Genomic DNA, 17,062 nt, shown 5'->3' with positions numbered 1-17,062 from the left:
CAATATGGCCGCCAGCGACGCATGGGTCTGCGCGTCGGTCGTGCTCTCAGTGTCTCTCCGCGCTTCGATACGTGCGTTTTGTTTTGTGCTAATCGGTGTGCCGCTACCTCCCCTCCCCTACACAAAGCTGCGATCCGTCGACAGAGTTGAGAGTTTAAGTGCTTCGCTGGTTTCTTCCCTTCGAGACTCTTGCACTCCGCGACCTACGTTACAGGAGCATCATGGCCGAGAGCAAGGGCGCGTTAATCGCGAAAACAGTGCAAAAACATGCAGGCAGAGCGAAAGAGAAGGTAAGCGTTCGCGTCTGTCTCTTATCTATCTATCTCTTTCTCTTCCACTCGTCTTGTTCGTCGAAAGCTCGCGAATCATATTTTTCGATTCGTCCTCGCGAAACAGAAATTAATGAGGATTTGCGAGCGACAGGAGTTGACCCTAACCTCGGTGCCGTGTCCCTCGACGAGAAGTCGCGATGCTCGCCGACGTCAGAGCGATCAGAGTTGACGTTTCGCGTCATCGGAGCGCGCCAATTACATCGCATCGCAGCAATTAAATTTAACACTTGTGTGGGTTTCGGTTGAATAAAACGTATCGCTGTCTAAAAACTAAATAATAGCTGTGACCTTGAAAAAAAGAATGTCACATTGGAACATCGTGTATTCTGACGTGCGCATTGCTTGACATATAAAGTAAGTTTTTTTTCAAAGTTTTCTCAATATCGCCATATATATATACTATATGTATATCAATCGGAAATCCTGTCATTTGCATCAAATTATATGCAACTCTATTGTAATATTGATACGATTAATTTACGAATGGTATGAATAAGATATTTTTAATAGTCATAAAAGTGCGATCGAAAAACAGCGAACAAGAGAGAGAGAGAAAGAGAGAATATCTACCGCGCCGACTTTATAAAAAAGCCCGAAAAAAAAAAAAAATTAATGATATCCTTGTTTAACACGTTTATCCCGGAGAGTTTGATAAAAAAGAAGTGTAAAAGATTTTTCTTCTTTTTCAAAGAGCGCGACATTCGCACTTTCTGCCAGTGGCGCGAAATTGCGCGCTTACGTAATCGGTAAACATGTCGCAGCAGCTTCATAGCGCGCTATCGTTCGAAATAATAATTATGCAACTCTCATCGCGAATTTGCCCCGACGCAATGTAAAAAACGCGCGTTTGTATGCATATGCATCTAAAATGCACGTCACTACTTTGATCGCGTGTTTCGGGCGCGTCTCGTCGCGAAGCACATGATCTATGTCGCATGATCTGTACAATTTTTTTTTATGTTATACAAAGATCGCCTTGCCGACTTTAACCTTCGTAGTTTTTACACAAGATACTTCAGTACATCTTATCGAATTACTTTTCGATCAGTTCTTTATCAGAAAAAAAAGTTTGTTAGCGAATATTGAACTGTTGTATTCAACAAATTTTTGCCGGTGTTCTCTCGTAGATTGACACTTAAAATGTAACTGACAATAATTTTTTTTTTTAGCTTGTCCTTTACTTTTCGCAGTTCTCTATAGCATTCTATATAATAATATCTCCGAATTATAATATTCCATATGAGAAATATAAAATCAACTACATTAAAAAGAGAGAGCTAATTATTTTTAAATATTATTACTTTAAAGATAAAAAGATGAATATTTTATGTGTGACAATTTCCTTCAATCTCCAGAATGACATCGGTTGTTCTTAATTCGAAGCGGAACTGATACGACAGCTATTAGATATAGCGAGGAGAGTGAGGGGATATTATATTATGTTGAGTCTGACGAATGAGCGTTGCGATTAAATATAAATGCTCGCGCATTTACGGCGAAACGAAACCTAACGTTCTCACGAATCACTCGGGATGAAGCATTCTCTGTTTACGTATTTCACTTGATGATTCCGCAAGAGGAGAATCTTTCTTACTTTTTTCGTGTCATTCAATGTCAACGATTATATTTATAAAAACGTCGTTTATGCGATTTATTTATTTTTATTTTATTTTTTTTTTTGGTCACTTTGGATATTTCAATCGCAATGATCGTCTAAAGCGAAAGAAAGTTGAAAATTTCTCTTTATTTTTCCTCACACATGAAACAATGTGCACAATCACTTCTGCGGATATGCTTTATGCCGTGTATTTTTCTTATGCTTTTAATGATATCCACAATCATCTCGAAACAGTAATTTACGAGCTTTCTTTCGAATTGATTAATTTTTTTTTTACATTAAATTACTTTAATTATATGTACGTATGTCACATATATTTGCACACAATTATATTTGTCTATATTATGTAAAACTTTATCGATAAAAAAAAAATATGTTCTATAATCTTCAATCGTTATTTGTTTACAAGAACATAATTTCACGCAAATGCACAAGAGATTGCGTATGTGAATCACGCATGTGTATTACACTACATAATTAACGGTTAACACGAACTCATTGAAATTGCGATAATCAGGAATTCGTGATACAGAGCTTGGGAAATGCTGATGCAAACTGCTACGGAAATTCGCTTATGGGCGAAACGCGGAGGGATTAATCGAGCTAGGCTTCTCAAGGCACATTACGCATTATATTGTAGATTGCACTCGCGATGGTGCACATCGACGCGTCGTCACTTCCGCGGTTTGCCGGCATCGGAAAGCGCGTACCTGCGAAGATCCCTCGGCTCGTCGATGCACTGCATAAATGACTCGTCGTGTCGTGTAATTCGCGTGTGTATCGCTGGACCGCTGGTTCAAGTTCTCGATACGCGCAAATAACAATGCGATTGTTATCCCACACCTTTCAGATCGTACTCTTCCGGTTTTACTGGCGCGGCGGGATAAGGTATATCGTCGTTAATAACAATGGGTGTGTAATACGAAGAATCGCGCGAAATGAAGAAAATGTATCGCAAAATGAAGATTGATAAAGTTATGCGATTGCTTAATTTTTAGTACAATTTTTTTTACATGTGATAATTTATTTGTGGATGTCTTAATTCAATGAGAGGGGGAGACTATATCTCGATTTATGTGGTGAAACCGGTCTGAGACTGTTATAGTTAAGTTTGTTGCTTTCTTTTACCTAAATCGAGAACCGCGATTCCGAACGCAGATAAAGGTTTTATTGGAGAAGTCGAGTCGGGTATTTTTTTTTCCGATTTTTTTGTGATATTTAAAAACGCGAATATATGATACACAGACGCTAGTTTCTGAAAAATATTCTTTCAATATTTTACGATGATATTGACAAAGTCAGTTTTATTATGATTCTAGCATACACATATCATTAATTTTCAAATTAATCATATGATTAATTTTCAAATTAATTTATAATCGTAATGTCATAAAAGTCTTGCAAAGAATAAGAAGAATTGATTGCATTATCGTGATAGAGGTTTTATCTGTTTAAGAATGGAATCAATATCCTTTGAACAATAGAGAGATAGAACTGCGCGACTATTCAGTATATTTATAACACGAAGAAAATAATACGTAGAGATATCGCTACTTGACTTATATTTAATATTTGTAAATTAAACATTTCAAGATGCTTACGTTATAATCGCGGAGAAGTTCGGGACTATTATCACATATTTCGTAAATTTTTTATAATTTGTAAAATCTAAATAATTTTTTCTTCATCATTATAACACATAAATCGACAAATCAATCATTCATAATATTTTGTGATATTCATCATTCATGAGGAAAAACAATAATACTTATCAAGTCATATGCACCGATTTTTCGATAAAAATTATAATCATTTTTATGTAATTTACGTTATTCGCCAACGTATTTGCAGTCTGATAAAATATTTAACATTATGTAACTTTCTCGCGAAGGATATGCGTAATCCATTAGTCGCCAAGAGAAGTAAAAATGAAAACGCTAGGGGATTATGTCACACTGCCAGAAGCAGCGAAAGGATTAAACGCAATTGATATTTTTTTTTCGTGGAACTGTTATTTGCGCGCGTTACAAAGTAGGAAGAGATAATGCAATAGATTCGATCGCACGTGCTTCAACACACACTTGTATTCGTGCAAAAGGTTCAGCTGATACTCGAGGCGAAGAAAGCGTGGACCGGTAATCGTTGAGAGGTCCTCACACGATCGGTAATTATCAGCGTCTCGTATATCGATAGTGTCAGTGATTGCGCATTGATATCGATGAATTCTCGTAGCTAGAAAAATGATGACGCAAGTGATAATATTCATAAGTAACGACAATAGCGTCGATTTACATAACAATAATATTAGCGAGATTTTTTTGCTTTACTATGACGTGCCTTCCTCGCTATTATTTAGGACTGCATTTAACGGTAAATGTGATTGTTTAATTCAGAGTCTTGATTGCCTAATTCAAAGTCTTGATTGTCTAATGCGAAAATTGCTTTGACTCGACAGCGTACAGATAAAACCACATTTGGCGTAAAAGTGCGGCGAGAAAATACGGATCCCCGTGTCCTCTCTCACACCGCAAAAGTGCGAACTGCGGTATCTCGGAGAATTGCGGTATTAGAAATTACATTCACATTCGTAAATGTGTACAATGAAATGGCGCTAACATTGAAACGAATGTGTGTCTTTCCATCTTACAGACACACAGACTTTCTCTCTTTTTTTTTTTTTTTTAAATCTTATCTCTTCGATAAATCAGTGCCCAATCCTCTTGACGTATAGAGAATGAAATACATTTTGTCAAATCGATTATTTTCCGGTCGCGCGTCGGGTCACTTCCGGATGTTGCGTTTCCGCTCTAACGAGACGCCGGGCAAGCGTTCTTTAATAAGGGCGCCGATACGTTCGTTCGTCGCGGCGCGGAAGTCTCCTAGCATCTCTCGCATCCGTCACATAATCGTTCTTCTAGATTTCTAAGTGTGTCTCACCTCGCGACCAGGAGACCGGCTACTATTCTCGTCCTCCGAGACACGTTCCCGGACGCGACCGTCGGCAAATATATCTACGAGCCCGCGGCTTCGGAGACACCGCTTTTGAGTTTCGCGTCGTTTCACGTTTCCGCCGCGACAGTGTTTCTCAAAGTCTACTGTAGAAATTTCTAAACATTTTATTTGCCTTCAATGGTTTTTACCTCGAAAGATATCTCTAGCAATCTTTAGCTTGATCACCTTCGCCTATCTATATTGTTATGAATTTTTAGTTATTTAAGAATTTTAAATTATTAAATTATTTTATGAATTAGTATTTTATTACTTTTTGTTATTTCTTAAAATCTTGTTATATACTTTAGTTGATTTGCTAGACAATTTTTTTTATAATTTTCGATACATGTAATGCCACTTTCTCACTTCTGTTACATATGAAGATGTATAGTCTGCTTATTTTGCACTTTTAAGTGATACTATCTCAGTGCATTTATCTCTGCCTATCGTCGGTACGTTTATTCACATACATAGCATGGAAATGCAATTTACACCTAGACTTGAAGCGGGCAAAGAATGCATCTACATTTTGCTGTGTCAGACTGATTAATGATATGAGGAAAATGTAATTAGAATATTCGAGAAACGAGTCTATAAAATATATTCTAAACTCTTTTAAAAATTCGTAGTTGAAATATATATATATATGTTAATTTTTAATAAAATGAGATAAAAAAATGCGGGATAATAAAATAACGCTTATGATTATTACGCTAATAATAAAATATTAATTTAATATAATTATAATTTATAATTATAATTTAATATAATTAAATAAAATAAATTAATTAATATAATAAATATATAATATAATAAAATAATTAATATAATTAATTAAAATAAATTAATATTCGTTAATCTTTATTGAGGACCCGATGTTCTCCGAAATTCTCCGCGACTTTACTTTTGTAACTTACGTTACCGAGTGCAACGTGCGTAGCGACGAGACCAGCGGCGTAACGCACTTGCGTTACGCAAGTCGTTTAAATATGAGAGAGCACTCATCTCGGGATATTCCGTGACACACACGTAGGTGTACAACTCGCATTATCTTGCAATGCGAAAAATTAAGCCGAGTTTATGTTTTAATCGCTTCGCGCGATTAGAGCCTAAAACATTAATTATTTCAACGCGTCTTCTTTATTTTCTCGACGCTTTGGAGATAATTTGAAGCGAATCTCGTCGCGTAAAGTGCAATTTGAAAGAAAGGCGCAGTTGAGACTGGCATCCAAATGACCTTTCTTCTCAAATAGAAAGGCGTCCCGCGGCGCACATTGCCGCGAATAACAGTGCGTGAGTGTTTCTCTTTCGTAAAGGTGATTGCGCTTAATCCTTAGGTATGCGCTTGTGAACTTTTCTCATCAGATGTTTCGTGTAAAAAAAAAAAAAATAAAAATTAAATAGAATTATTATCGTTCCTTTTTTTAGAGTTAAAATATTTTACAGATGTTTCACGCAATTTTTCTTTTTCAACAAATGCTTACAAAATGACTTGATTCAAGATTTGATTTAAATATTGCTTTCTTTTAGCAAACTTACAATTTATCATCGTGATTTTACGTTTCACAGATTTAAATTTTAGCGAGTCTGATTTTGATATTAGAGATTAAAATGATCTCTGTATTCGCAATGATTGACGTAAATTATTTTTTTGCGGCACTTATAATTGGATATATCGACGGTATATTTCCAACTCTGTTGCGTTTCGTAATTTTGCAAAAAGGCGTCTATCAGTCGTGAATACCGATGTTGACCTGCGTGACAACACATATAGACGCTCCGGTTTTCCACTAAAATTAGCGGCACTCACGGTGCGCCAAACATTCCTCTTGCCCCTCATTCAAAGCTTCTCCCAAGACTTACCTACGAGGTAACGTGCGCGAGAGATAAAGATTCGTTCTTTGGAAAGGCAGCAAAATCAAAAAGAAAATCGAGAGTCTCTTGATGAAAAAATCTTTTTTGCTCGCATTTATTACAATAAAATTTTATACATGTTAAATTTATAAATATTATAACTATAATTATTATTTCAGATAGTGAACAATACCAGATAATTACAATATTTTCACCTTTTTTGTATTTTTTAAATTATATTTATTGAATATTTAAAAATAGTCAAAAAAATTTTTTTTTACAAGATATATATGAATAGATTTTCTAAAAATGTAAAAAAACTTTTGAAATTAAATTCTGTCAATTTTATGACAATTCTATGACATTCTATTTTTTGTAGACATACACACAATATTTCGAGACTACTAATATTTAGGAGACAAAATATATCTCGAATTTATACATAAATGCATGTATTTTATGTTTATCTCTGCGTAACAATTATCGCGGAAACAATTTTGCGAAGTTTCGCACAATCGTTTGAAACATCACCGCATTGAGAGTCGATAACGTTGGCCTGAGTCCAATGGGCGCGTTATAAATACAACTCACGACAAATGCAGACGGTCGTCGTTCTCGGACTCTCTTTATGTCTCGTCCCTCGCCACTCTTCATGCCTCATATTTTTTGCGCTTGTTGCTAGCCTTCTAACGATAGTTCCTACATTGCGCTCGTTTTCTTATTTGTTTGTCTCATAACGACGCATTTTGTGTTACGTTTATTCGTTTTCTTTGTAGACGCAATTTTTTTTTTCAATTTGGGAAAAAAAGAATTATTCAATGAAGAATTATATAATTAATATGTTAATATAAAAGCTTTCGTTACATATATTAAATTTTTTTTTTCGCGCGGAATGTTGATAAGTTGAAGATGTATCTGTATATTTTATCTGTTCATGTAAGATTTGCGGAGTGAAATGAGCATATTTTACAAAAAATAAAAATTATCATATATTATGAAAAAAGAGAAAATTTTCCAAATTAAATCACTCGTACACGTTTCCTCATTGCGGAACAATTTACATCCGATGGCGGCGTTTCCTTCTTACATCATCTATTGGGCGGTATGGAAATATCGCGCGGGCGTAATGACGTCGCGGTTTACGGATATTAATAACTACTGATTCTCTCTCTTGCGACTTTTCACCTATTTTCTGAGATTTTACCTAACAAGCAAAGATTACTATAGTCTATAATAGGTACTTTTAAATATTCTTAACTTGTTCTTCTTTTTTATATCTAGTGTATGTTAATAATTATATATAACTAATCATCATGATTTTACATAAAATAGAGAAATTAACAATTCGTTAACAAATTAAAAATCTAATATGTTTAAAATTTGCCCATGTTTGATGAATGTAATTAATATAATAAAATCGTGATTTTCTTTACCTAAAGTATATTTTGAAAAAAATATAATCGATTTTAAACGATATTTAATATTTTTATTGGAGAAGAAAGTTTTTAATATTTGGAATTTCTTATTTTACAAAATTAATTTTGAATTGATTTTTCCTATCACATATTTATCATATCTCCAAGTTATTTAAATTTGCTAGTAGAAGCTTGATATTTATGTTAATGAGATAATTATCTGTGCAATAACAGAATAATCAGAAAGTTCACGAAAAAGCACGAATCTTTGCGAGTCTCAAAAAACTCGTGAGACAACCCTAATGCGTCGATGTTGAGCGAAGATCTGTTACAGCCACCTGTGGAACAGGATTCTTTGGTACCGGTTCAATATACCGGTCTCCAAATCTTTCCTCGCGGCATTATGGAGGTTCATTTGTATCAAAGATCGTTGAGATCCTCGTTTGTTTCTTAAAACGAAGTTTAAACTGTTGTGGAATTTCCACTTAAGGCTATTAGTTGGAATCAGCATATGTTATTGTGATGGAGATTTGTATATAAATTTATTGTCGTGCGATTTCAATATATAAATTTTATACCCTACAATTTTAAGATCGGCTCAAGATTTTTTTATTATATTTCATATTGCATAAATTAACATTTTTAATTTTAGAAAAATTAAAAATTATGCAACAATATTTTAATATAATTAATATATATATATATATATATATATATATATATATATATAAATTAAATAAAAATTTGCGCACAAATGTTAAAAATGAAATATACGAAAATAGCGTTAAAATAAAACAATATATGTGTTTGTATAAAATACGGTATCGATTTGTGCGGTTTCGCGATTTTTTATGTAACAAAACGGAGTTTTAAGTTTTCTTTATCGGTGAAACATAATAAGACTGTTGCATATATTCCGCGCCGTAGCACATAACACGAAGCTTTCATAGACAATTGCTCTACGAGAAGGAAAAGGGACGTTCGTTAGGTACACGGCTAGCCAACGAACAGGATCCGATCTCTCCGGTACAATACCGGTCCCCCGGTATCTCTCGCTCGCGATAACGGGAGCCTTCCTGAATCACACGGTGAGAGAGCTCTCGGTCAGTTGTGGCCGTCGTCGTCGTCGTCGTGCTGTGTAGGAAATGCAGGCACGGCAGGAAGTGACGAAGGCGGTTGTGTCAGGAGAGGGAGAGACCTGTTTTATCGCCGTTCGAAGCGGAAATGGAACGGATTCGCTCGTCGTTCGTTCCGACCAATTGGGTTGCGAATTCAGGTCGAGATCACCTGCTCTTAGGCGCGCGAGAGATCCAGATGTACGTCAACATGATCTGTACGATCTATAATAACGCGGATTCCACACCGCGAAAATAGATCTCGCGCATCGCACGATTTTGTCGTTTGATTCCTCGATGGACGATTGTACGAAAAACATACCGCGTCTTTAAGAGAATTTGTTTTGACTATTTGACTCTTTGTTTAGACTTTATTATTATGATAGTTTATTTATAACGTTTTATACAAAACAAATTAGTAAAAGAGAGATGTTTTGAACGTTCTATTTTTTCACTTTCAAATGAAGGTATTGCGCAGTGATAATATCATATAATAGTTAAATACTTTTTTATAAATCTATACTTTGCGAAAAAATCTTTTTCTTCTCTTTCCTTTTTCGTAGATTTTATATTAAACTATTAAATTAAATTTTTTATTACATGGAAGAAAATAATAAAATAGTCTTTTAACCGTGTATCTTAATCATACCTCTTTTAAATTAATTTTGAATGGCGACAGTATCTAACTTGACAGAGTTAAAGAAGCATGCTTGAGCGCGATCGCGCGATACGCGAGCAAGCTCGACATCTCGGTGCGTCACGCATGCGAGTTTTCTCGTATCCATTTGCATACTTGATTCGCATTTAAATTATCCTGGTCGATTCCAACGGCGGTCACCGGCGCATTCACCGAGAGGTCGATTTTATCGAGGACGCAACAAGCGAGCGACTCTCGTTTGTCATAGGAAAATATAAGTTTCGATAAAACGTGTATTTTAACGGTTGTGATATAACCGGATGGAATAGATTAAGATCAGTATTAGGCGTGTCTACCGGATCAGGCGGCAATCAGGTGTTGACCATTTGCATTTATTTCATATATACTAATTGCTCACGCATCGCACCGCAAGTTGTTTTAACTTGTTCAGGTATAAGAGAAGAAAATTGTGAGAAGTAGGTTCTTGCTTGGAAACGTACCGTGTGTCCGCTTTCTTTTTTTAACACGAAGCAACAAGTTTTCTTTCGTGGATATCCCTTTTTACTACCATTATCTAGTTTTACATTTTTTTGAAGAGGACGAGTACCGTATGTATAATTTTACTAATATCTTCAACGGGACTGTCTCTTGTCGTGGTTAAAACGCAGAATTGCCTAATATTACGCCTTGTGCGCCTTGTTTGAAAGTTACGCCATTTGCATCGCAAGTAGATACATTATCAAAGACAAATAAATCGTTAACGGTGACTCAGGTGTTCTCAGGGAAAAGCAAACCGAGGAAGAAAAGTTAATGGTTAAGCACACGAGACAAATGCTGAGGCATTCACGAGATAACAATAGTTTTCAGCGATAGCCACTTTTGTTTCTATTCACGATTCCCGTATATTTAACACCAAGCACAACCGTCCGATTATTTTGAAAGCTCTGTATAATAATTTGTCTCATACAATAATTTTAAAACAAGCAAACTTAATCAATTTGCTTTTATTTTTTTAATATAATTTATTAATATAATTTTTTTAATTTAATTTATAATTTAATATATGGACGATTGTATTTGAAGAAGTAAATCTATTAATTTATACAGGCGTTAGAACGATAGTAGGTTATGATCCAGTTCTAATATTAGAAAACAGAGACGCATTGTCAGTCGCCAAAAAAGTGAACAACGCGACCTGCGAATATTCGACAATGAATATATTTTCAATTCAGAAACGTTTAGCGCGAGTCAATCTCGAAGTATCAAGTATCGGGTCTTCGTTTTACATAACAGAGATTCGTTTTCTGCATGCAAAAAATAATCTTATTAAAATTTATATCATTACTTCAATGCTAAAATAAATTTTTAATTTTCCGAGAATTTCAATTTCAATGATATTGTGATTTAAAAGATAAAAAAGCAAAAACAAAGTTTTTCAAAAACTATAGGTGCAATGTTTTTTTTTTATATATATTTCACAAGTAACTTGAATTATTATTTATTTCTTTATTTGTTTAATTTTTCTCCCTGAACACATTTATGTATAAAATTGTCAAGGGAATGATGGTTGAGTTTAGATGTAGAATCTAAATACTTTTCCTGATTTTTCTCTGATCTCGTAAGTCGACGTGTGAACTAATGTGCAATCTTGATATAGTATTTAACCTAGTAGCGAAATAGTGTTTGCCTCACGTCCACAGTCCAAATATACATTCTGACTTGCTCTGGCTAATTCCACCTAGATTTAATTCGCAATAATTTAAATGTCCAGAGAATATATATCATTATATCAATAATACGAATCAAATAAGAAATTTTAGATACGTTTTTATTATTACTGATACTCAATAGTTAGATACATAATTTTTTATCATTTATATATATATATATAAGATGTATGTAGATAATAAAAAATAATAAAATCTAGATAAATATAGATAATAAAATATAAAAAATAAATCTCCTTTGCAACGACTGTGACATTAGAATACCTTTCACCGTGCGAGAAGGGAGGTCACACTGATAACAAAATTTCAATTGCTTTGCAAGGGTAAATTAATGAATGGAGCCGGCTCGAGTAATCGACAATTTAATTGCGTCCAATTAAGAGACTCGAGTATCGTTGTATTGTACCACATTCACGAATTTGTTACTTCATACACTTGGACGTGATCCATGAATTTATGGAATCAGGAAGCGTAATATTATTGAATTATGACTGTCTGGTCGGGAGAGAAGTTTATGGCAGAGAGATCCTAGAGAATCCAAGGGGAATTGTGTATATTATATCAGATATTATTATTTTCTTGCACGCATACGAAGTATAAGATCAGAATTTATTTGAAAATAGAAAAGATATTGATAGATGTTATAAATTGCAAAAATGGAAAATCATAGAAAATTAAAATTCTAATTACAACTTACACATTATCGCATCTAATATTCATAAAGCTAGAATCTGGATTTTTTAAAATGAATGATTTTAAAATTGAAAATTTTAATTGAAGTATCAATGGAAACGAAAATCATATTTAAAAACCTGACTGATTAATACCTGATTAATCGGTGTTTGATCAGATAATCCGTTTCTAATTTAATCAAATTAGATTAGATCAAGTTTATAACACTTTTGCCAGATCGCATTTTAAAGGTGAGGATAATTCGTTTCGCGGATGAAACCCGTAATCGCGTCGACCTTCGCCGCAGTTGCCACTTGATTACGCGCTGTGCCGCATCGTCAAGGCAATTCAGTTTGATCAACGCGCACTCCGACAATGGGGTTCGACATGCTTTAACCCTTCGTGTGCCCAGCGTGCAACACGAGCTATCAAGGCCGCTTTTTATCACGGTTAAAACGCGTTAAGCAGGCCGGAGGACTTGAAGCGCATACGGCGCGAATCAAGCAATCGCGAGTCGTGCGCATTGATGTATGAAATTTCGTAAAATATATTACGAAAAAAAATATCGTTGCAGAACCGAATCGTGACTATTATTTATATCGCTTGGTTAAAAATGCTAAAAATATCACAAGTTTGTAAACAGAAGAAACGATTCCGTTTTTGGTGATATATTGAATATTCAATTATTAGATAACTGATTTAATAAAAATAAATATGTAATGATATATACGCTTCAAAAAAATTAAAATAATGTTCACGAGTTAAATTTTTTCACTTCTCTAAATATTAAAATTATTCACCAAAATGTTGTGTGCGCTTCAATATGCATTACATATATTATACAAAACATAATATCTTCATTTCCATAATTTTTGAGATTTATTCTACAGATAGTCTTTCGCATATAATAAATATATACATAAGAATATTTCTTTGGCGTTCACACACATATTATTCACGGAGAGAGAATTAATGAAGTAACTGTCCTGGCTGACAATTTCCAGTGGCTGTTAGGCCATACAGAAATTGTCTATGAATAATTAAAACGCATCGACGTCTCTTCCCAGAATGAGCAACGTTGCACATTGCACGCTGCACATCAGCTATAGAATTTCGGATCATATAGTTGGGAGGAATCCCTATTATATCTCGTCAGGGCTCAATTTATTATTCGCAGCAGTATAATCAAACATGCTAATTGGGTTAGCCTTCATTCGCATACGACGTAACTCTTTTAACACGACTGTGTTGAGAGACAAATATATACAGCCGCATTTATGTGTACAAAATCTAGAGTTGCTAGATAAAAAATTACAAAAGTTTGAGCACATTATTTTATAGAAACATAAAAAATTTTGTAGAAAATCTTGCGAATGGCACAAGGTATGTTTGAAAATAAAAATTCCGAATACCAAACTATTAGACAAAACTTCGCAATATAAATGTTTTAAATATGTACGTTGCCATATATAACTGAAAATCGATCTTGATATTTCATTAATCTGTTGTGCTTGAAAATCAATATAATTCTGAAACAGAAACGCGATGCTAATCTTCGGTTGTTAACGACTACGAAAATAGCAATCTTACGTCACACGTAATTAATTGCATTATACATAATAAATCATGCGAAAAGATTTTTGCAGTAATTAGGATTAAATGGCAATAAATAAAATATTATTAGTTAATCTTATTATAATAATAATAATAAATTAGAGTTTGAATTATTAAATATAAAAATGTTGTATTTTTCTCTAACTGTATCGTTCTATACTTAACATATTAAATTTTTTTTTTATATATATATAAACATTTTTAGTTTTCATAACAATATTCTCTTAGAGTTTATACATATATTCACATATATCTTAATCGAAAGTTGGTAATATGTGAGATAACAGTCTACAATTGTAAAATGCTTCATTATACGCTGCATGGAGACACGCAACACGTGTAATTATATATTTTCATAAAATGTTTGCACTTATTATAAGTGGGTATCAGGGAACCATAAAAAGGCTGTACGGTTTGCCACAATTTGGAGACCAAATAAGTACCACTTGTGCATGGTGGTTTCGCAAGAATCATCCCGCGACGTCATCATGCCTAATACGGTGATCATCTAATACCTGTCCAATTAGCATACGGCGCGTTGGTGGCATCGTATATAATGTGTGTGTATGTCGCAAACACATGAAGATCTGTTTTATCGAAAGGATAACACTGTTTCGGCTTGAATCCGGCGCTCAAATTTGTCATTTTTTTTACTGATAACTTTAAATTATATTTATAAATTTATACAATTAATTTACTATATGTTGATGCCATTTTTAAGTTTCAGAAATAAATAGCATGACAATTTTATTAGGTTGAGAAGCAACGTCAAGTTTCGTATTAAGTTTTTATTATACCTTTATGACGATAGAATTTTAAATTTGCGAAATTTTGTAAAAGCAAGTCTAAGCATTTTTTTTTTAGAATTAATTCTATTTCTTGATCTAATCAAAATTAATATATAATTCGATCTACATATAATTATCAATTTATAGATAAAGATCCCTGGAAATATGGAATTTGGCGGGCGGGGGAAAGGGGGAGGAGAACGCCCTATACATTTATTCTAAAAGATTAAAAGACCAAATATATATATATATATATATATATATATATATATATATATATATATATATATAGCTGAGCTCGATAGATTACTTGTTAACGAGATTAATAGTAGAGCACTTTAATGTCAATGAGACGAGCGTGCATATAACGATGTAAGGTCATTCAATCTACCTGCGCAATGTCGTAATTTTTGCGCATGCTAGTCTCCCTTGCAAAACAGCCGTCACCCATTCTTATTGTCTAAGTCACATTCCGAGGACTCATTTACCATACTTGCCATATCTTTATGTAAAAGGCAGCGAGCTATGAAATCTCAAATGGGTTAATTAACCGACAATGTAATGATTAAATACTTCATCTCAATATTCCTGCGATTGACCTACATACACGATATCTTCGCGCAAAAAAGAATATTTTATATAGATAAATATTAAATTAAATACTCAAAAATAACGGTTAAATCGATTTAATTAATTAGAAGCATCCAGTTTTCGTTGAAAAAAATCTTAATTTCAATAAATATTATTATTTAATAAGTATTCAATAAATAATATTGTCTTACGAATATTATGGCGCATCCTAAAAATATTGAGATTTATGATATTTAAGACAGTATAACAGTATCGTATTAAATTTAAGCATCTTTGCCTCTTAAGAGGCCAGGTAATCGATCAGCTGTTTCGACATTCCTTATATTCTCCTTCTTTCTCCCTCTTCCATCTCTCTCTCTCTCTCTCTCTCTCTCTCTCTTTTTACCGGCTTTGGCTGGATCCAACTCGAGACGATTAAACGTCCGAATGGTTCCGTTAGGTCCGTTGGTCCGCTCGACCAACCCGTGACCAACCAGGATGCTTGGATCAGGTGAGAAAGGAAGGGAAGGTTGTATAAGTGCAACTCCCTCGCAAGGACGTGGGCGCGAATACCTTTATATCTTCGTTGTAAATACCTTTAAATATCTCGCATTACAAAATTCATAAATCACGATCAATGTCAATCGCTTCATCGCAAAGATTCAAAAATAAATATTATATAAATATATGTGCGCGTATGTGCATTTGAACAAAACATTAAGAAATGTATAATTAAATATATAAATTTATATTAAATATGAGAGAGAAAGAAGAAAGAGATGAGGGAAGGGTATTTTCTTAATAATGCAAGTTTAATAAATAGAATTGATGTTTGAAGATGAAATAATTTCCCTTCTGTCTACATTTAATTAATTTATGGCAGCGTCTCTTGAAATATCGCATGTTAAATTGAGAAGTTGCAACATTTTTTCCCTTAATTATAGATTTTGTCGAACTTTCATAGGCGTGCTACATCAACAGCTCTGATGCACGGCCAACGGCAGTTGCATCCCAGGATTCAGCATGTGTGCGATACAGTGGCTGTGCCATAAATTTAGAAAGCGGTCCAACCTCGCAAAATATCTTGTCAGAGAATTCCCGTTATAACAAATTACGGCATAAATCCGTTATATGATAATATCGACACATTCGACGTAACAAAATTTATTTGAAACTATGGGCGACTCATCGATACATATCGCATATTTCAAAAGTGTATCCTCTATTCTTCCTTTACTAAAGAGATAAAAATTAAGATTCCTGAGCAAATTTAAAATCAATTCTTTCTCAAAAATTTGACACATACATGACATTTTGTGTCACTATATATATTTTATGTAAAATTAATACTATTTCTTTCGATTGATAATTTGTCTCATAAAAGAAAAAATGCCATACAAGTAATCTGGTTACTAGGGCTCCCGAGTCCGTTCACTCCATACTTTTTTTTCCATCGTTTCCTTCCTTTTTCTCCTCTCTCTCTTTATATCTTACTCTTTATCGAACTTGCAATAGCATTCTCTCGGTAGCAAGGAGAGAGAAATGCATGGTACGTTAGATATGATAATGACTGCAAGGTTTAGAACGTGGTAGAATTAAATATCCGATTACTTCACGCAATCTTCTAATAGCTTGTTCCGCAGAATTTTAATTTGAGAATTAGTTACTACAGTTCATGTAATTTTAAAAGCAAAATTATTATGAAAAAAGTAACTATAATAGGTATTTT

At 33.8% G+C, this 17,062-nt stretch overlaps 1 protein-coding gene across 4 annotated transcripts in view; it reads left to right on the top strand.

Moving 5' to 3' along the window:
* Positions 1–34: 34 nt before the first annotated feature.
* Positions 35–17,062, top strand: part of LOC126857936 (myc box-dependent-interacting protein 1) — a 30,675-nt gene continuing 13,647 nt past the window's right edge. For 3 of the 4 annotated variants that reach the window (XM_050607852.1, XM_050607851.1, XM_050607850.1), the window contains exon 1: positions 35–290. In XM_050607852.1, coding sequence (XP_050463809.1) covers positions 222–290 — 69 coding nt within the window. In that variant the 5' untranslated portion in view covers positions 35–221. The remainder of the gene's footprint in view (positions 291–17,062) is intronic. The other variant, XM_050607854.1, reaches the window with a different exon arrangement.

Source organism: Cataglyphis hispanica, chromosome 23 (genome assembly GCF_021464435.1).
Source record: "Cataglyphis hispanica isolate Lineage 1 chromosome 23, ULB_Chis1_1.0, whole genome shotgun sequence".
NCBI classification, from domain to species: Eukaryota; Metazoa; Arthropoda; class Insecta; order Hymenoptera; family Formicidae; genus Cataglyphis; species Cataglyphis hispanica.
The sequence above is the reverse complement of the archived record's forward strand: the minus strand, read 5'-3'. Positions and strand labels throughout refer to the sequence as shown.